Genomic DNA, 21518 nt, shown 5'->3' with positions numbered 1-21518 from the left:
ATGCAGCAGTCAGTTGGAGTGCTTTTATAAGATAAATGAAAATAACACATTAAAATAATTGACTATATATTCATGGTTGATAACACCACATATCCTGATATTGGATATAGACTTTACTATATCCTATTTCAAAATCCAGAATATTTCTTGAATGTTCCAGTGGGGATCATGATGCCATCTCTAAATTTCACTACTTTTTCCCTCCTTGATGTTTTCAAGTAGATTTCATAATAAATTTTTATGACCTATTTCAACTGGAGATCCAAAACGAGCTGAATAATTGTGACACAGTCGACAAAAGCACTATTTAATAATAAGAAGGTCTTCAAAAAAAGCATTTAGCTGCGTAATGAGGAAGCCTACAAATCAACACCAGCTAGCAAAATTTGTTAAACAGAATGTTCTGGGAATGTTCCTTTTTGGTTCTGGCAATGTTGATTGAACATCCAACCTTCAATGAATGTTTAAATAGTGAGTTTTCTGGTATAAAACAAACGTTGGTGGAACGTAACCCTTTAATGTTCCCTAAAATGTCAAGTTTTTCCTACTTGAAAATATTGATACATTTCCAGAACGTTCTGGGAATTCTGTTTGAATGTTTCAGGAAGGTTACTTGAATGTATCCCCTTAATGGTCCCTAGATACTAAAACCTGCAAAATTTTCTGACGTTAAACTAACATTATTGTTACGCAATTAGACCATTCTTGGGAGGTTAACTGAATGTTCCAGGAGAGTTACTTGAATATTTCCCCTTAATGCTGCCTCAGAGTTGTAATTGTATGTTTGCTTTACGAAAAACTAACGTAATGGTTACGTTTCCAGAGCTTTCTGGGAAAGTTAGTTGAATCTTCCAGGAAGTTTATTGAATGTTTCCAGTTAACATTCTCTGGATTCCCTTTTTCTGATGTAAAAACCAACATTGTGGCTACATTTGCAGAACAATCTAAGCAGGTTTATTAAATGTTCCGCTTAATGTTCCTTACATGTTGCAACATGTATTTTTTGGTTATTATCCAACATTTTGAACATTTGTACAGCGTTCTTTGAACATCTGAAAGGGTTACCAAAGCTAACACCATGGAACCTCAAGAGAATGAAAGTAAAATTACCCCTAAAAAACATTACCTCACATGGTTATTACAACATTTTGGGACTGTTATATTGTTATATGTTATATTGTTATATTGCAAAACAAAAAATTTGCTCAATATTTGTATGAAGATGTTAGATGTTGAGACCTGCAAGGAAAGTTCTAGGAATGTTCTGTGTAAGCTGGGACCATCTCATCATGTCTGCACATGATAATCCTTTGGAAAGATGAAATTGTGGAGCATAAATAAATCGACTGAGTAAGTTCTCAATAACATCTAGAGCTGCAATGATTAGCTGTCAACTCTTAAATTAATTGCAAACTATTTTGATAATTGATTCATTGTTTACAGTCATTTTCACAGGAAAAAAGTCCAGGAGCTGATTTCAGCTCCTAAAATGTGAATAATTTCTTGTTTCTTTACTCCTCTCGGGCTGTCGATTGAATATCTTTACTTTGTGGACAAAACAAGACATTTGAGGAGGCCACCCAGGTCTTTGGGAAACAGCAATTGATATTTTTCACCATTTTCTGGACCAAACAACCAATTGATTAATCAAGAAATTGACCAACAGATTATTCAATTCAGAGAATAGTGATTAGTTGCAGCCCTAATAAATTATAGGCCTGAGTCTTTCACACTGACCCATGTGATCCCATCAAAGGAGACATGTGAGATGGTCAGCGGAGGCAGAGGTTCACCTTCAGGAAGAACTAACTTACCTTGTGGGGGAGACACATGACGGGCTGGCTGGCATCCATCCACTCCTCAGTGACATTCAAAGGCTGGCTGCTCGTCAGTGAATCACATAAATGTGACAGCAGTAAAGTCAGTGATAGAGGGTCCTGGGAAAAGATGTACACATGAACAACTAAAGAAACAGTGCTCTATCACAGAGGGCATCTCTGGTACTAGTTTATCACCCTCAGCAGCTGATTGGAATACAAGCTGTGAATGCTCTACCCCCTTCTGCCACTAGGTGTGGCACTTAATCTTTTATTTATTTCAGGAAATTATTTTCATGTGAGAGCCATATTGCCCATGTCAGTGATTCTACGTCGGTCAAACTAGTGTGAATAAAGTGAGGACAAATACACAGCCTCTCATCTGACTGAAAATATCATGATTATACAGCGTGTGAGGATGAAAAGATTTAACAGACTGCTGCTTGACATTCTTTAGTGACAAACAAATACATAGTGGTTTATGTCATGAGTATGTGACATGTAAAGTGAGTACTGATCTTCTGGAGGTAACAAGTGCATCAACAAATTGTATAATGAGAACTGTTCTTTAGCCTACAGAGGTTCTTCTGCATGGGATATGCTCTCCAACATCAGATTTTCTCTAAAATTCTTCTTAGTTTTATTTGTGTGTATTGTGAGTTTTATTTTTGTTTTGTTTTTTATTTAAGGTGAGTGCTTCTTATTGTTTCATGTGTAGGGTCATTTTACTTATTTTCTGATCTTAAAGTGAAAGTTCACCCCAAAATCAAAAATGCATATTTTTCCCCCTGGCCTGTAGTGCTATTCATCCATCTAGATTATTTTTGTCAGAGTTGCAAAGTTTTTGACATATTGGCTGCAGAGATGTCTGCCTTCTGTTTAATATAATGGGACTAAATGGCACTTGGCTTGTGGTGCTAAAAACATTTTTAAAAAATACATTTGAAAAATTCCAAAAATCTTGATCCATTTACTCAAGATAAGTTAGATTTCATCCTATTAGAAAGAAAGTAATTTCTACATAAAAATGCTCGTAACAAGGTCTGTGGATTATCTTGAGTAACCAGACCATAATTTTTGGAGACACTGGTTTTGAATTTTTCAAACCTATTTTTAGCACTTTAAGCACTACAAGCTGAGTGCTATCTAGCTCCATTATGGTGGAGAGAAGGCACACATCTCACAATTCTAAATACTTTTTATTGTTTTATTGTGTTTGTGTGAACCCCAGGAAGACCAGCGATCACTTTGGGGAAGCCAACAGGAATCCAAAAAGTTTCCAGTCTAAAAAATAAAATTAAATCAACCTGTTTTTACCTTAAGTCTGGGTTGCCCTCACAGAGGTCATACAGACCTCCCATCTGAACATCACAAAATGTCATTTACACGCTGGTTTTACACTTTAAACACCAGAGGAACCCGGGGGGCAGATTTCTACCTCGAGGCAGTAAAACATACACTCGCTCGAAGTGCAAGTTTCCATATCGTCACTAGAACTGATCGAAAAACACACGTGTGGGGGAAAACCTCTAACAATATGTTAAAAAAAAAGAGGAATCATGGTTGTTTCCTTGCCAAAACCTATAGTGACCTTTGTCCTGGCTTTGTTTATTTATTTATCCAGAGAGCAGTGACAGACATTGTGGTGAGGAGGGCTGTTAGCCGCAGGCAGTGCCCCTGGTTTGGATTCCTCTCTAAAACAACATCTGAGAGTGCACGGTTAAGGTGAATGTGATAATTTAGGCCTCGGGCACTTTTATTTTCATGATGTGTCATGGAGAAGGGGGGCCGGTAAACCAATCACTTTATTCTCTCTCCATCCCTCCTCTCCTTCACTCCCTCCTCCTCCTCGTTGCAGTGCACATAAGTGGAGGTGACGTCAGCATTTGGATGGTCTGGCTCGGAGCCCTCAGTGCCATAACAGCAATGAGGGGAGCTGCCGTACACCCTGTTCATCAACAGATCCAGACCGGACGGTCCTCAGCGTGGGCTGATGTCACGGTTTGCTAGGTAAAAAGAAAAAAACAAAAAAAAGTTCCAAGCCACAGTGGTCATCCGAGTCAGAATCTCGAAAATGTCAAGGAGAGGATGAGAGTGAGGCAAGCTGAGAAAAGTTCAAGTTATACTTAGCAACGTTCCATGTTTGTAGCTGGAAAGAAGCAAACTCCAGTGTCCAGAAATAATCTGACGTGACATTTGCAAACAAAGCTGAAACTTTACAGTCCACATGTACAAATGCAATTTTATAGCCTCCATAAATCAGGCTGACAAAACTATCTCACCTCCAGGTGCATTTGGTAGCTGTTCCTGGGCACGAATTGAAAAAAAGTAGAAATTTATAACATCTGCAATTCCAAGACAAGAGTAAATCTCTATCTGTTGATAAGGATCAAATTCTCCAAAACAGTTATTATGGTAAACAGACCGTGAAGGTGAGGCTGTTCTTTAATCTAAGTTTAGGGATTACTACTTTTACTAGGGTTGTTCCAATATCAGTATCTGAAAATGCCTCAGATATTAGGCAGTATCAGAAGTACCTGAAAATGCCTTTCATACTGCCTAAAATGCTGGTACAGGTTTCAGCGATTATGTGAGTTCATGCACAGATTGAATACCACGTAATTTGTCAATTCTATAACAGGACCTGCTGCAAGTTTTTACTGACACTTCTACGAAGACCCTCAACTATGAATTCTAGTAAATAATTGTTCAAATCTACCCAAAATCTGTCTTTTGAATCAGGATGCCTCGATTTTTCAGCCAAATCATCATCAGCATCCCCTGATATTCACCTTCTTGACCACAATCAGCCTATTGGTGGTGGCTGATGTTTATCTGTTGTGCCACATCTAGGCTTCGTTCACAAAGTGTGTTGGTTATTTTGAGTCAGTTTCTGACAAAAGTAGCTAGGAGCTAGTGTGACTTTGGTGATTCCGAACAATCCTTTTTAAACACCACAGTACCACAATAACACAAACAGACGAACACATCGAGGCAGTGGTAGACCAGTAACTACTGTGTTCTGTGAGATAAAATTATTCATTTCGAATATGCAGTTTGGTTGGTTTGGAGAGAACAATATTTGGCTTATATAACGGTGGTTTCCCGTCAGAAAAAGCTGTCTGCTGGCAAAGTTAAGTGATAAAAATATTCTAAATATAGAGCACTCTTACACTGATATTGATTTTTTACAGGTGGAGTTCCTTTTAAGTGGCTAAAATACCTTTTGTTGTTGACCTGGTACATAGCAGTACATTGCTTTGCTGGGGGCGTGCCAACCAGCATCTACTGTAGCTAATACTCTGGCTATCGACAAGAGCCTTACACAACCCCACTTAAAATACCTCAAACTATCCCTTTAAACTCCTGGACAACAGGTGTTTCCTACTTCACTGTGAAGTCAATTCTCAGGGTATGTGTGCTGGAGGCTTTAAGTTTCCACATCAGTTTTTTTGCGGACCCGCCCCTGAAAATGAGATATTCAAAAAGCACACAGAAACTTTCCACTCTCAGCAGATGAAGGTGAAAACATCCTGCCGGTATCAAAGCCTGCACATACATCACTCTGCACGGTGAAGTTTTGGAGCGGAGTCGAACTTTAAGACAATGAATCAACACTCTTAACCACAGTATGTCAAGACGGGTGCTGAATCCTCAAAAATTAGAAAGACAGCACTCCACCTAAAGTGCTTACTCATGCATTGCTCTGCCGACTCCTGATGTTTAATCTATTAATAAATAATACTATTTATAAATAATATCATGACATGTTTTTTCTTCTGAACTTTAACTTTGAGAGTTTATTTACTATCGCTCTGAGTAATATTAGTTTTCTAGGGCTTACAAGCAATACCTTGGTCATATTAATCTAATGAAAAACCTGATGTTTTTTTTTTAAAAACACAGTGTGTGAGCTCCACCATTCAGACACGTAGCAGTTACCACCTTGAAGCTCTGCAGTTGGCAGGGAGGAACGACTGATTGTAGGTAAAAACAAAACAGATGGAAACCAAAACTGAGCAGTGCTGAACGAAGGAGCTCCATGCTTTCCGTCCGTGGATCCTGACTGGGTGCATAAATTCATCTGTACGTGAAACTGTACTGACTGACATAAAGCAGTGCAGCTTCATTTCACTCTTAAAAGATGTTTATAGCCAGTTTTGCACAGCCTCTCTGGTCACGATGTACTGATTTATCTTGTAGTTGGTTCTGTTTAAGGGCTGAAAACTCTTCAGGACCATCTCACGAGCACGCAAACAAAAAGCATGTCACGCTTATCGTCCCGTTTCTTGTTCTCCAAATAAAACAAACTCTGCTTCAATTAAAGGCATGATTCAAATTATTTGATGCAGGGTTATTCTTTACTTTGCTGTCAGACAGGCTTGTATGCTGACAAACCACTGTTTTATGAGCCAAATATCGACTTCTTCAAACCAGCCAGACTCCATGAGCGAACTCAGTAACTTTTCCTCGCAGACCACAGGAGCTGCTTGTGTACCGCTGCCTTGATCTGTTAGTTTGTGTTATTGTGCGACTTCAGTATTTTAAAGGATTAGTTCAGATTAACCAAAGTCACATAATAAAAGAAATAAATTAACAGATCGAGGCAGCAACAGATCAGCAACCTCCATGTTCTGCAAGGTAAAATGAGTTCCTTTGCCAGTGGAGTTTAGCTGGTTTGAAGGGAGCGATTTTTGGATTTTATAACTGCAGTTTCACATTGGAAAAGGTTTGACAGCAAAGTAAAGCTGTGAAATTACACTAAATATAGCGTACACTTAAACTGATGTTGATTTTTTCTTTAGGTGGACCTTTTGTTGCTGACCTTATGCAAAGTAGGTCATTGCTTAGCTTCTGTGCAGGTGCTCCCCTCTGCTTCTCCAACCTGCTGGCATGCCAACATCTTCTGAAGGTAATACACCACCTTATACAAGACTACTTCAAACATTGCACACTATCCCTTTAAAGAGGCTGTTTGTAGAGTCTGATACATCACTTTGTGTGGTTTAGGTGTGCATGCAGGTGATGAGACACTCTTTGCACTTTCCAGACTTTTGATTTAGCCTAATAAAGCAGGTGTATTCTCACATAAAATCCCTGTTTAGTAGTTAAATTATATGTAAGAAGAGGAAAATTAAAAGGAGAGTGAAGTGAAGGAATGAGAACCCTGTTTGTGCGCGACTGTGATAAAGAAGGAGAGGCAGAGGACTGAGTTATGAGAAGGTCAAAAGCAGAGGAAAGCGGGGGTGGGGTGGGACATTAAAAAGATTGTGTCCGTCTGGCTAATGGTTCTTTATGGCTCCCTCATGTCCTCAGATGGGCAGGATGACTGGCAGAGAGTGTGACCACTGGTAACTGTACATCACCTCTGTTTGCCCCCTTCAGCTGACGTCCCACTCAACGAGACTGCATGCCACGGTGAAGCGAACCACTAAAACACCATAAAACCAACAGACTAAACAGCCATTCATCATTACTGCGCACACATGAGCCGCGTCACACGCAGCAGTCGTAACTGTCCCACTCGGTGACTCAATGCACACATTAAAACTTCATCAAGTATTACCGATAGAAAAAAGTCTGACCACTCAAACCTCAGTCTCAGTTTGTAATGTCCAGAAATAAGGCAATCATGGGTGAAAATGGTTTTGTTGGTCACTTTTATTGAATTGGTGATGACTTGAACCAAGTGCAAAACAGTACTGTGCTCCTTGAGAGTCAAGTGTGGAAAAAAGATGTAACACAATGAGTAGGATGGTTCCATCTTCACCGTGACGCTAAAATCCGGTTTCCTGACCTGCCCAGTTTGGCGTCTGGAAGATAAAAAAAGAAAAGCGTGAATAAAACGGAAAATTAGACCATTTGTAGACAGATCAAAACAAAATTTTTGTTGTTGATTGTGGGAATTGTGAAAAAGCAACATACATGTGCAAGCACTTAAGTGTTGACGTTGTGTGTAATGTGTGTGTTCTGTTGGTGAGCGGCTGGGTGGCTGTGAGGGTTGACAGGGACCCTCAGCAGCCGGCCCAGATGGTGAGCAGTAAATGCTCTCTATATGTAAGTGATTTGTAGCCTTGAGGACAGCAGGATGTAATGGTGCTCTGTGAGTTGTTTGCAGCCTCTTTTGTCAAATTACAAAAACTCCTTAATGAGTGGGGCGGGGGTGGGGAGGAGAGGGGGTCTTTGCTTTTTTACAGGACAGGATTACGGCTGCACTCCTGCCGCAGATATTCAAACAATGGGGAGGAGGGTAATTGAGCACATCAAAAGACAGCCACTCACAGTTAAAAAGTGAACATTTAACATGTCTGTTGTAACTCCGTGGCCTTGGTGCTGTCAGGTGTCGGCTGAGGGAACCAGCCCATCAATCTGGTCTGACACACGTGCATGTCCTCGAGGAGTCGTGTGAAGCAACAGCTCACAGCTCCAACTCGGCGAGTATGTGCGTGATTATGACAGTCTGTGTACTTGAACAGTCTACATACCACTAAAAACGCACAAGGTCAACATCAAAAACACACTTAAATGGGATGACTGGACCCTGAGCCAGACATCTGCAACAGGTCCTAAGTGCAGGGAACTCCAGGCTTTGAGTAATGTTCACCAAAAGCCAGTGTGAGGGTCCACCTTATTTACGTTGCTGAGCTGAGTCACGGCGCTCAGGCATCGTTTTATGGTTGTTTGGAATCTACCTTGTCATTAGGCCTTTGAAGAGCAATGGAGGGATGAAAGCGTTACCTCTGTTAAACTTGCTCTTACTGGCTTATTTCGTGTAAAGAGAGCTTTTGTTGATGGTTGTTCATCAACATTCTTCAGCCTCGTTGTTCCTGAGCTGATCATTTGAGACGCTTTGAACTGCCCCAGGTTCGTGCTGACCTTCTAGCAATCCGATCGGTTAAAGGAGGGATGGCTGCCTTCAGCAACGCGCTTAGAAGTGGTGGTTTGTGTGCATTTTGGATGTACAGTACGTGTGTTAACTTACCTCACTCTTGGTGCTCTGGGCCTGCTTTTTCTCAATGTTCATGGCCAGCATTTGGCTGCGGAATGAGAGGCTCTTGGTCTTCTCAATCACCTGTTGGTAAGGTGAGATGGCGTTGTTCCCCATGACCACATGGCCCTAGAAATACAAACAGAATTGGACGACAGATTCACAATAAAAACCAATAAGCCAATCACATACAGTCTTGCAGACACACCATCCGGCAGCTGCTCAGCTCCCATTCACATCTACTGTAGGCACATCTAGATAATTCTATGTCATTCTGGAGGACTGGGCTGTGATTTGCTGATTACAGAGAACTGTTGTGATGTGTATGCCAAAACATGCAAGTTCAACATGGAGCCTCACGAAGGGGAACCAACAAGGGTGAGATATTAAGGTTACAATGTCCTACAGTTTACCCTTCAATTACAAAATCAGGACAGAAATAAGCCTCTGTATCAGACATGGGAACACCTAAAAGGGCTATGACTGTCAGAACCATCCCCTAATTAATAGTTTTGATTAATTAGTTAAGCACTAAGCTGACAGTTAAAGGAAGAAGACAGAAGGCCTCACCAGTTTGGAGTCAATCTTTGCATCCAGCCTGGCGTTGCGGATAAGGTTGACGATCCATCTCTCAGCTTCCTCAGGCGACATGTTCAGTTTGTCTGCCAGCATGCTGTTGAGGAAACAGACATGAAGCTTTAACCTGAGTATAAGGCAATGGAAAGGGTAGGAAATGTCTCAGTGCTGGGCAGATTGTCCTGAAAATGAAGAGAATACCCAAGGATGGTGCTGGCCAAGGTCTGTAGAACTACTAGCGTGGGACTAATATTACCATATGTAAGGATCCCAATAATTAATGTATTGCCCCTTCAAATTATCTCTTGAGGGATAATGAAATTCACCTAAATCATTGGTGCTTTGGATATGAGATATACCGATTCAGCAAATCAAAACCTGACGTTTTTACCGACCTTTCATTAAAACCCCTATATTATCGTAATTTTTTTGCCATGACAGCAGCAAAGCTCTATGGATAGTAATGTTAGCCTCTTAGTCATTCTACTATTTTAGTTGAGACTGAACATTCATCAAAGTCAGAAGGTCACGTCGTCTTGGAATCGTGTATGTCTGTACAAAATGATTGTCCTAATCCATCTGATAGTCCTTCAACCTTTTCTCTTAAACCAAAGTAAAAATTTCAAATCACACTTACGCTTTGGTTTATGGCCATTTACTGCAAAACCAATCAGTCTGAACTGAATGGCATTCAGTGCTAATAAGCATTTGTTAGTATTATGGCTGGATCAGAATCCTAATATTTTTGAACAAATACCTAAAAATCGATATTACAACAATACTGTAGGGATGATTATTGGTGCTTTCACAAAATAAACACAAGGGGATTTTTGATAAATAATCATAAGCAATGATGAACAATGGTAAGTTTAGAAAACCAAGTAATTTTACAGTAATACAGCCCGTAGAACCAGGAAAAGACAACTTATATTATCAGGATATAATGACATCCAAAATCTAAACAATAACTAGTCTCATATCACGATACTGACATGATGCCCAGCCCTAGTTAGCATGCTAGCTGGCTTTGTCATTGTAAGCATTTTAATATCCTGACATGGAGCAGCACTGTCTTGTCAAAACAACAAAAATTGGATGCATGAAAAAGAAGTACTTTCATTCCATAAACAAACTATACGTGTAATTACTGTTGTTAGGATTACTGAAGCACCCATGTCTTTACTAAAATATGTGGCTAATGGGCACAGGCATCTCTGCAGTTGGTTATTTCCTTTGTAAGATTAGCCTCTGCGAACACTGACTACAATTAAATAGGGCTGCTGTTTGAACATGTTGATGCATATATGAAATATGTAATGGCACCATATAACTCTTACGCAACACTATATTTCATTATGATGGATATTGCACATTAGGTGCCAAATTGCTATTTTCATTTGACAGTGTTAATAAATGGCCAACATATTGTCTCCAGGCAAAAGGTGCACAACAAGAAACATGCCTCAAAAACACTTCTAATGGTCCTCTACTAATGGGACCTTGATTTACGGACTTGTATGAATAACTCAATTAGAAGTGCAGTGACTACCCCATGTTGTGAGCCTCTGTGGTTACTTATCCTTTTATTTTATATACCTCTGTCTAAGTCACACTGTCTCCCCACCTGGCTACTCAGGCTTGTCATGACACACAGGTCCAAACGGTGACTGTCCCTTAAAATGAGAGCCAGGTTGGAGGCCAGCCTGCTCTTTGATACAGCGAGGCATGGATGTGTCACAGCGGAGGGAGGGGAGGTATGAGGGTGGCTGGCATTCTTTGATCCAAAGCTTTCCCCAGTGCAGCTGGCTTCCCTTGTGGCTTTCAAAATAACTAGACCCCCCCCCAGATACCCCCATCTAGACCCCCTTCCCCCTCACATTTCCTGCCCCCTTCCTTCTGTCTGACCCCCACCACCCCCCACGCCTACCACATTTCATATAAGGGCCCCAATAAATATCCTCAACCGCTCTGTGTGCACTGCCCACAATTACTACAGCAACCCTACCTCTCTTTTCAAAAGCAAGACCCCGACTCCTCCCACCCCTGAAAAAAATCTTACTAACACATAATGAAATACTGTAGGTACAAATTTGTCATTGTGTGTTTGCACAAAATAATCAGGGTTATAAGGCCTATATAAAAACAATTTACTCTACTAATTATCACTTCCTGATCCATTCATCACACTTTCTGAGACTCCTTCAAGTGAGTAAAGCTAAAATGTGCCCAGACCACACCACTTCTCACGCCATGGCTCTGCAAACACACATCCTACCACCACTATTACTGATTTCAGCTGTCGCTCTCAGACTCAGACTTATTTAAGACATTCTTTTGGTGGAGAGTAATCTTATTTGGATTTGTGATAATATCTGTCTTACCTCAAGGTTCAAAAAGAAAACGAAAAAGAGACTACCACTTTCTAACCCACGAATGTTGGTCAAATGGTGGCAAAACCACATAAAGAAGGGAAGTGGCATGATGTCAGTGTCTGGATGGGGCATTAAAAGCATAAACAACAAATAAAAGCATTACCTCAGCATAATGAGCAAAATAGGGTTTGGTCTCCAAGTGACAGTGCATATCTCTCAACACTTTCACCACAGTGAAGTGATGGAGGAGGTGGATAACGAGACAGAAAAGCACCAGTTGTCAGTTGATTCATGTGTATCTTAGCAGCTCAAAGGCTGGAAAAGGGAGTACAGAGAGACTCACTGATCAACCCGTCACTCAATCACACCAACAAACTGCTAACACAGCTCTGCTGGACAGCTGATTACACTTCAGGTCATCAAAACCTGGAGAAAATGATGCTTGACAATTAAATTGCTCCTATGGATCATTATTGGGAACTTAACAAGTTTGGAAAAGTGTCAACTGTCTAATGACGTAACTTTAGGTTGTGATGGATAACACATGTCAGCGATCACAGACCGACGGTATTAAAATCAAGGATTTTAGACTGCAAGCCTACATGTAGCTAATGTAGAGCAAATGGCACATGGAATAACAGCTATTGCTCATGTTGATAGCCTAATCAATAATAGATTTTGGATTAAAAATGTAATACAACATGCAATGCAACATAAACTACTGCATTGGAAATTACTACAAAGTTGGATTAAAAATTAATGCCCATCTGACAGTCAAACACTGGCTACTATAAGCTTTACAAAGTATGTATATATACATATATCAAAGCAGCAATATCTGAGTGTTTGTGTTATTATGTCCACCCCAGTATCTTGCTCTACAACTAGGGCTGGACCAAATGTCTTTTTTTTCCCTTTGAAGCTTCTATTGTGGTTTTCAAATGAAGCTTTGAATGCCTGTCATCAAATTTTATGATGCCATCACCCTAAAATATTTTCAAAAATCTGCAATTTCAATCAAGTGATTCATCAGATTAACTCAGTCTTTTTTTCAAATCAACTTTCTTTAATGAACATAACTCACCAGTTTTGTCAACATATATGTAATGTGTGGTGCTGCTAGAACACCCTGTTAATGCCCCTCTTTGTGTGCGGTAAGCGAGAGAGCAAACAAATTTTTGACTTCAACAGTGTATAAGAAAAATAGTCAACACCTGTTAAGAGCACACTCACTGACATTTACAAACACCCTTTACTTATTTACCCTACAATCAAGTAATCTCAGGCAAATCTGAATGAAATTTGTTATTGGTTCCTATTTTACCAGTGTGATTAAGTGATTGCCGTGCAGCGGTACTGGGTGTTTTGTTTGGCAATTCAGCAAAGTGGGGGCACATGTCAGTCAAGTCCAGGTCAGATATGATGATCAAAACAAACACGATCTGGTTTCCTCACCAGGGAGTTAAGCTAACCCCTAACCCCTCTAAACGTGATCTGTGCAGCATAACACAGGAACACAGAGTGCCCCCAAAAGGCCCAGGGCCTCGGCCTGGACCGGCCAAAGCCCTCTAATCTAATTTATAAAAGAAAGTCTGGCAATGTTTTCCTCCCAGGAAGGACATTTGTATATCAGAGGAGGGTTACTTTATCTCATTGTCTCTCAGAGCTGTATAGCAGCTACCATTACTTAAAGCTCAGAGTGAAAATAAGAAAAATGGGGAGGAAAAAAAGAGAAAAGGAGGGAGGATATGAGAGGGAGCAGGGACTGGGTCACACTTATACAACCTACACTATTGACATCCTTTGGCCCTAAAGCCAAGCAGACCGCCTCCATGACTGGTTTTATTTTACACAATCATGATCCTGTTCCTTGGGGGAGAGGGGATCACTTTCATTTCGACCCCTTACTCACGGCGGCTCCTGAGCTTTCGACTTCAGGCTAGGGGACTCCTTTGGGTCTCAATACCTACCTCACACTTGAAGAGAGGGGTCAGGCATTGGGGTCTAACTCTGTTAGGAGGGGGGAGATCCCTCTCAAAAGTAGCCCCCTTCTTAACATGGCTGGTCTAAAATGAATGCATTGTTAAACACTAACATATGATAGCATTTGGGAGACTCCAAGCCATTTGGAGCAAACCTCGCTTTCGGCTCGGGGTAAAATTGATTTTTCGGGGAAACCGAAATGATCGTGTGGTCTTTTTAATGACTCAATTGTGAGGTGGAAAGATCTTCAGTGTTACATCCAAATACACAAGACACTCCTTCCAACTACCAAGGAGCTGTTGTGTACAAATACAATCTCATGATGAGGGGGAAAGAACTGCCCAAATGATCATGTGTCTGAAGCATTTACTCAAAATGTCAAAGGACAAGTGTGCATTTTGAGGTCAATGCGGGGTCTCGCCACTGAAACAAGTCATGGAAGGACTAAGGAAATAAACCCTGTAAATCAAACAAGGAAAACAAAGCTAAATTGGAAACACACACTCGGGACACTGAAAAGTCTAGACAAAAGGATGTGTGTGTATGCAATTACAAGAGCAGGCTGAATCACATTTTCACTGCCTAGCAGTACGTTTTACATAAGCCTTTATTGCATAAAATAACTCAATTACGCCAACTTCTGCTCTACTTTTGTGTCCCAAGCTGTGGGCAAAAGGCGAGCTAAATATCTGTGAAACCATCATGGCCAACAGCTGTAAAAATGTCCTCATTAAAAACAGCCATCAAATTCATTTGAGTCCACGCTTGGGTGCAAGAGGGCTTCTGGGTAAAGGACTAATGACTTGGAATTTGGGTGTCTTTCAAAAATAGGCATGTTCTGTCCATCGTCACAATGCCACCAAAAATAAACACGGAAATCCCTGAAACTGCTCCTGATGTGTGTTCCTGCTTCAGAGACCTCAGCAAACCGAGAACCCAAGACACAGAAAAAAGGTGAAAAGTAGAAAAATCACCGTTCGACTTCCTCTTTCAGTGTTACCACTAACCTTTGTGGTCTTTAACAAGTAAATGGATCCAATTGCAGTAAGTCTGCCAAAAAAGAACCAGGACTCCTAATCAATTCCAGACAATCTGCAACTGGAGATTTCGACAGGGCCCGATCATGTTCCACGGTTCAACCTTGACTACAGACCTCCACGGCTCTATATAACAGTCAATGCAATCATTTTCGTGTCAACAGAAGTAATTCATTCCCTCTTTCCACTGGGCATCATGTGTTTGTGGATCATATTTGAAATGCAGACCTTCCTTCAAATTGTCAGCATTCCCCAATATGCCTGAGGGGCAGTGTGCAATGAATATAGCTCTCTGAGGGGAAATTTGTACTGTAAATTAGTGAGGAACTGGATTAACAAATATGCATTACCTAATATCAGAGTTTAGATACAGCAACAAGCACAAATCCACCATTACAAAGATGAAAATTACTGACTGAGAAGGGTGAACGCTCCTTCTTTATCTATGTCGCTCTCTAAAATTGATGTAAAGAGGCAGCCAAATCCCATAATCTCTCTTAATTGCACACAATTACTATAATCTTTTATTTTCTCTCCACTAATGCTCACTATAATTAGCATTGACTAAATTTCTTGGTTTTGGGGAGGCATCCAAGGTCAATTTTATTTTAATGCAGCTAAACTGATTTTGAACTACAAAACCCCCTGACCTTCATTCACCCAAGGAAAAGGAGCTGAAAGGTTCCTGTCTGTTACAGCAGCTGGGGACATCTCAAGCTGTCTAAGCCCTGACCTCTGTCTAAGAGAAAACTGTCTGTGAATTGGTCTTGGACAGGTGGTCTTAAAAGTTTAGTGAGTAGAGCAACCTGTGGAGACCTGGAAGCAGTTAAAGCTCACAATGCTTAATCCTCAAGATGTGTGGGGTCAGCATGGCTGTGTGTGGAAGGGGTAATAAACACTTATCTGTGAGGAAAATCCTACTAATCTTTAAGCCCATGTTCTTACTTCCTGTATACTGAGTGCTTTACAAAGCGTAGTGACAGCAAACAGGACTTCCTGTTAGTTTTAAGAGATGTCGCAACATGGTCACCATTGTAAAGAAACTACAATGTCCCAGTACAGCATCGCCTATCACAAGTCCAGCTTGTTTAGTGGTGGTTTCCCCTAGTTTGGACTGTACTGAGTGACTTACCTGATGCTGATGCATTGGTGAATCCTGCAGAAGGTCTCAAAAATGAAGAGGCGGGCGTTCTCAATGAAATCCTCCAGGCAAGCAACCAGGAAGAAGTCATTCACAAGAACCTAAAGACAGACAGCATCTTACATATACGCAGTGTAAATATTATACAAACAGTTATTTCTGCCTACCTTAAACTTTCTAATTTAAAACTCAAATCCAAAATATCCTTCTAATTAGGGATGTCAATGATTATCTATCAATCAAATAACCACTTTAACAATTTCATCGATTGAAAATGTAATAACCACTGATTCTCTGGAGCTCATAGGTTTTCTCACAATTTGGTTTGGTCTGTCTTGTTAGCCTGGAAATGACAGTAATTGTAGCCTATTTGTCATTATTTTGAGCTGTTTGGTGAATATGGACGGGCAGCCACGAGCGGCTGTTTTGAGCTCGATTTACTGGTTTATTATTGTTGTTTTTTAACTGTGCTTCATGAATTAATGTTTCATGTAAATGACATGCGATTGTGACATGTGATTATGTTCAGATATTTATTACAAAAATTCTACAATTAATTCTGGAAATAAAAAAAATCAGTTGTCCCACCAAACTGGTGCAACAAAACTTCTCTCACTCTGAGCCTCTTTGAATTTGGTGGATTTGAAGAGAATGGATGGCAGCCGTCCAAAAAAGCTGAGTGAAGCAGTGAAAATATTCTAACTATAACATATCCCTAAACTGATAATACTTTTTTTTGAGCCTGTCCACAGCAGTGCACTGCTTAGCTTTCATGCCAGTACTACTGAGGGAGCTGTCAGTCATAATGTGATCAGACATGCCTACCCAGTCTTGAGAAATGGTCTAAACGGCAAAATGAGCACTTTTTAAACTAGTTTCAAGAAAGTTTATTTCCACTCAACATTGTTATCATAAATGCATTTTACCATTTCAAACCAAATTCCAGAGGCTTTAAGGGTTGAGTAAGGCAAAACAGTTAAAAGTGCACAGAAATTAGATCTTTTCTTCAACTCATTAGGACTAAAAAGCTGGGACCTTTAGATTAATGAGCAATGGGAGTCATGACTATAGCATTACAAATTTCAATCCATCTGCTTCTGGGAATTCATGCATTCATTTCTTATTAAATTAAGGAAAAATAAATCAATTCACCGAAACCACAAATCATTTTTGAGTAAACATGGAAGGGAGGGCCATACTAGGGACATTTACATTACAAAGGTTTTGTTTTGGCAAAAGTTTTAAAAGATGAAAGTTCCTTTATAAAGTATAAGTAATCCCAGGCCCTGCAAGGTGCTTCAAATCACCCACAAATCTTCAAATTCTACAAACACCACATGAGACAATGTAGTAAGAATAGAGCCAACCACAGAGATGACCACATTGTCTGTGACCTATCTCCAGTCATCTGGTCTGTTGGTCTAGTGTCAACCCCGCTGTGCAGGATCGCCAAATTTCACAGCCACAGTCTTCCAACAACTGTAGCATGGCCAGTCCAAATAAACTCACAGATGAGAGCAAGTCTTTTCAGCCATCCATATACAATATCACCTGTGTCTTGTTACAGTAAGATATACAGCCTCGCTTGGACTCTTTGACACTACTGCATATGGCCGAATCATCTACTTTAAATGTTCGTGACCCAGAGGTACCACTGTGTGAAATGCTCCCATTTCTCAGTGCTCGCTGCATTCCACCTCTCCACTGAGCGCTATTTCACATCACAGACCTCCATCTTCAAAAGTTCTCCAAGAATTACCAGCCCTTTGTTTGTTTAAGCATAGAAAGCTGCTATCTGCACAGAGTTCTGGTTGAAGAAATCCCAACTACATGGCGCTATCAGGCAACGCACATTTCAGCAAAGACAACGCTTATCTAAGGCTGATAAACTTTGAACAGTTAAGTGCCCTAATTACTGTCATCTGGGATTCAGACCACAATGCTTAAACAAATTCTGAAAGGGGCTTGAAGGGGCTTTTATGCGCAATCTGAAGGCCTGACTATAGGTAGTCCTATACTTTTCATTCTTTGACATGCAAGCTAACATCTGACAGTGATTCCAGATTTGGGAGGGGTGGGAAAGAAACAAAAAAAAATCTGTACAGCATGAACAGGACAATTTGAACCAAGCTAAACCCCCCATTTGAAAGCACTTGGCTCAAACTATTATACAGGGTACAGTGAACTGAAGACAGGAGAGCTGAAAACAATACCCATATCTTGCTATTACAGCAATCAGTAAATAGACGGGTGCCACTTCTCAATGGCTCAAAATTGATGCATTACAAATGCTCATCAAGACAAGCGCCCATCCCACCGGGGTATCCGTTTACCTCAATCACTCCACGGTCTGTGAAACATCCCTTTACCTCTGAAATAATGTTGTTCTTAAAAGTTTGCGTGTGAATTTCTGCAGGGAAAAATGCTGCATTACCGACTTCAAACAAGAGCGTTTTGGGAAAATGTTTGCAGACCATCACAGGTAATGCATTAAAGGTGCCGTTAAACATTTTTGGAACCACCCACCTCGCTAGACCTGCCTATGAACTGAACAGGGTCAATAGAGGGCTTTTGTGTCTACTGGACATGCTCTGATAAGACTGATGGGGAGGACCACTGCTAAAAGCACCTGGAATAACTTGGGCTCTGACCTGAGAGGTAGTTGGGATTGAGCATCTGTTTCAACCACAGGAAAGTCTCTGTAAATAAAACCCCATGAGGGGAGGTCAAGACCAACCCAGAGATTTCCTAAAGAAGTGCGTGCAAGTCTTTAACAAGGTCGGTGATTGAGGGCGTGTCATCTCTTAGCTGAAACATCATACAGCTCTAATATTGTTGATAGTACATGTCATCATTTGGAGATGGCCCCTGGAGGCATCTGCACAGGAAAAATCTAATTTTCTCCTGGAACATGCTTTGGATTTTTTATGGCCATGCACAGTTTTACTGAGGGTTTAACTGAGTAAAAACAAATCTGTCCAAGTGAGTTTGGTTATAACTTCCTCATTTGTTAAATAGTAATTTGGGAAGCTGAAGATTCTTTATATTAGCGTTAAAAAAGGTTAAAATGAAAATGGAACTGTCAGTAAACCGCTGACATGATTTATAAACATTGACTCCTGGGAAAGAGCCATTTGATCAGGCCAGATGTTTTTCATTTTGAGGGTTTATCGTCAAGAGGCAAAAGATGAAAAAGGGGCCAAATAACCCCAAGTTTTGCCTTTTATTCCTCTGCAGGTCCAAATTACTAAGTCATCTGGGAATACAAAATTACAGTGTGTACACAAGGAATGAACAAAGATCAAGTTACGTAAAATATACATATAACAACACCAGTTAGGACACCTGCTCTCTCTCTAAATCTGATTACTGTGCACTGAACACAGGGTCTACTGGGCTTGTGCCTTCATTGCAAAACTGAACTTATCATCTTATTGTACAGGCATTCCTGTGTAAGTGTCCACCCACTGTATACAACTGAATGAAATTGCAACACTTACACTGCACTATCTCAAGTAAAAAGCCACACAGCAAATGCAGTGGCAAAATTACAACAAAAATATTGTATGTATGTGTTTGTTGTAATGGCACCCCCGCTCTAAAATTTTAATGACACTGACCCTATCATGCAAAATGAAGATTTATCTTTAGATGGTCAAATGGTCTCAGACAATCCAATGCTTCTTGATTGAAAACCTATAATATTTTTTACTTTTTAGTACTACATTGGATATATTAATTCAACTGTTGCCATTTTTAAGGTTGCAGTTTGTGGTGTTGTGCTTAAATGCACTGAAGTATAAGGCCTTTCAAAAATTTCTGCTGTATTTTCCTTTATTGTAATTTCTATAGTTTGTGAATTGTATTGTTGTATTGTATTGAGTTGAATTGTATTCCATTACAATGAGAAACCAATTATATAAATTGTGTGGACAAAATATTAAGAGACAGTTTGGTATATAGGTTACAGCTAAACTATAAAATGGATTTCTGCAGGTTTCAACAAATTAAATGTAAGACCTTTAAAGACCAACGTGACTGTAATCTAATACCTATTTCACATCCATACTGGCAAAAAAGTGCAAGCACAGTTTACATAAGTGTTTACTGGTTCAATTTTGTTTTCATTTCATGGTCATTACACTGTGATCAATATAATTTTTCCCAAAAAGACATTTATAAACACGACTGAAGTAAATTAAAGTTTAGTTAAGACTTTATAAAAGTAACATTAACTTTCTAATTAAAGTTCTAAGGCCTATCAACAACATCCTTTGATTGACTGCTTCAAATTATAACTGGGGGAAACCCATGATAAGCCTTGTAGGCTTCAAGTCTCCATTGCATATTCTTGTTATTATTTATGATGTTCTATGTTTTTTAATATATGCTAAGTCAAATAAAAAAAACAAAACAGTATTTTTAGAACACACTGGACACACAGACCTTAACAAGAAGGTTTCCTGACATGATCCCAAGTTTGACATGCTTTCTTTCCCCACTGATCTGTAGATATCATCTCATTTGAGGTCAGTTTAACTTATCAAGTCAAATCAGTGTTCACTGTGGGTTCAGCTTTGTAGTCGAGACACAAAAACAACGTTTAGAGTATACAGTACCTCTCATATTCTATTCTCACATCACAAACTACAGTTGCATTCAAACATTACAAACCAAAATTGAAATAAATGCTCTAAATGGTGGTGCTGCTATGACATATCTCCCCCCTAAATGAGTGTCTGCACGCCTCTAAGGAGACTTTTGCTTATAAAGCTTTTACTGTTAACTACTAGCCTGATGGGTCAATTACAGGCCATAGTAAAATCTGACAGAAGCCTGAGTCATACAGTGTCCAAGAGGACCTCTATATTTGACAGTATGATACAAAGCACAGACTATCACTGTTCTGTCTGCACTGGACCCACGCACATGTCCAGCAAACAGAAACTCTGTGTGAACAGAGAGAAGGTCAGACAGAGTTACTAACGATGTTTACTACGATACTCCATGTGAAAGTTCAGGAGCTTGACCCGCAAATCAGAGCTCCTCAGTAGATCTGTATTGTCACGGAGAGGCACAATAAACCAAGACCAACTGCTTCTCATGGTCTGGCCACAAAGGTTGAAGTAAATGTTGGTGAGGTTACGGTGAGTAAGTGTTTACTCACCGACTCGCACTCCCTCAGTTTCTTCTGAGCACTGTCAAAGTCAAAGTTCACATACAGGCACTCCACAAACTCTGTGATTGGATCTTTGTAGGTGTAAGATTCCTGAAAAATGAAAATGACATCTTTTATTTATCAAGTCAATGTTAAATGAATAGAATAAAACAGACATATACTTAGACATTAATATGTAATTGTAATTATTTTTTTAATCAAATAGAAAATCACTATCAGCTGCATACACTGAAAAAATAAAATCGTAAATCCTGGTTTGGTTCAAGTTATTAACAATAATGACTATGTAGTGAAAATAACCACCTGCTGGGTACAATAGCTAGGCCTAAGTAAACATAACAATTTACAAGGACTTGAGTGAAAACACATTCTGAACTCTGAATTGGTCCGAAGCATGCTTAGAGACACAGTCCCAACCTGACCTG

At 40.0% G+C, this 21518-nt stretch overlaps 1 protein-coding gene across 1 annotated transcript in view; it reads right to left on the bottom strand.

The window, feature by feature from the left end:
- Positions 1-7460: 7460 nt before the first annotated feature.
- The window catches only part of eif3ea (eukaryotic translation initiation factor 3, subunit E, a), a 33261-nt gene continuing 19203 nt past the window's right edge, over positions 7461-21518 (bottom strand). Inside the window, exons 9-13 of the mRNA XM_084726139.1 lie at positions 21082-21183; positions 15906-16015; positions 9376-9478; positions 8800-8934; positions 7461-7630 (exon numbers count right to left, since the gene is read on the bottom strand). Of these exons, the coding sequence (XP_084582265.1) occupies positions 7595-7630; positions 8800-8934; positions 9376-9478; positions 15906-16015; positions 21082-21183 (486 nt within the window). The 3' untranslated portion in view covers positions 7461-7594. The remainder of the gene's footprint in view (positions 7631-8799; positions 8935-9375; positions 9479-15905; positions 16016-21081; positions 21184-21518) is intronic.

This window comes from Lutjanus erythropterus, chromosome 9 (assembly GCF_056507025.1).
Source record: "Lutjanus erythropterus isolate fLutEry1 chromosome 9, fLutEry1.hap2, whole genome shotgun sequence".
Classification (NCBI taxonomy): domain Eukaryota; kingdom Metazoa; phylum Chordata; class Actinopteri; order Lutjaniformes; family Lutjanidae; genus Lutjanus; species Lutjanus erythropterus.
This window is presented reverse-complemented; position numbering and strand designations above follow the sequence as displayed.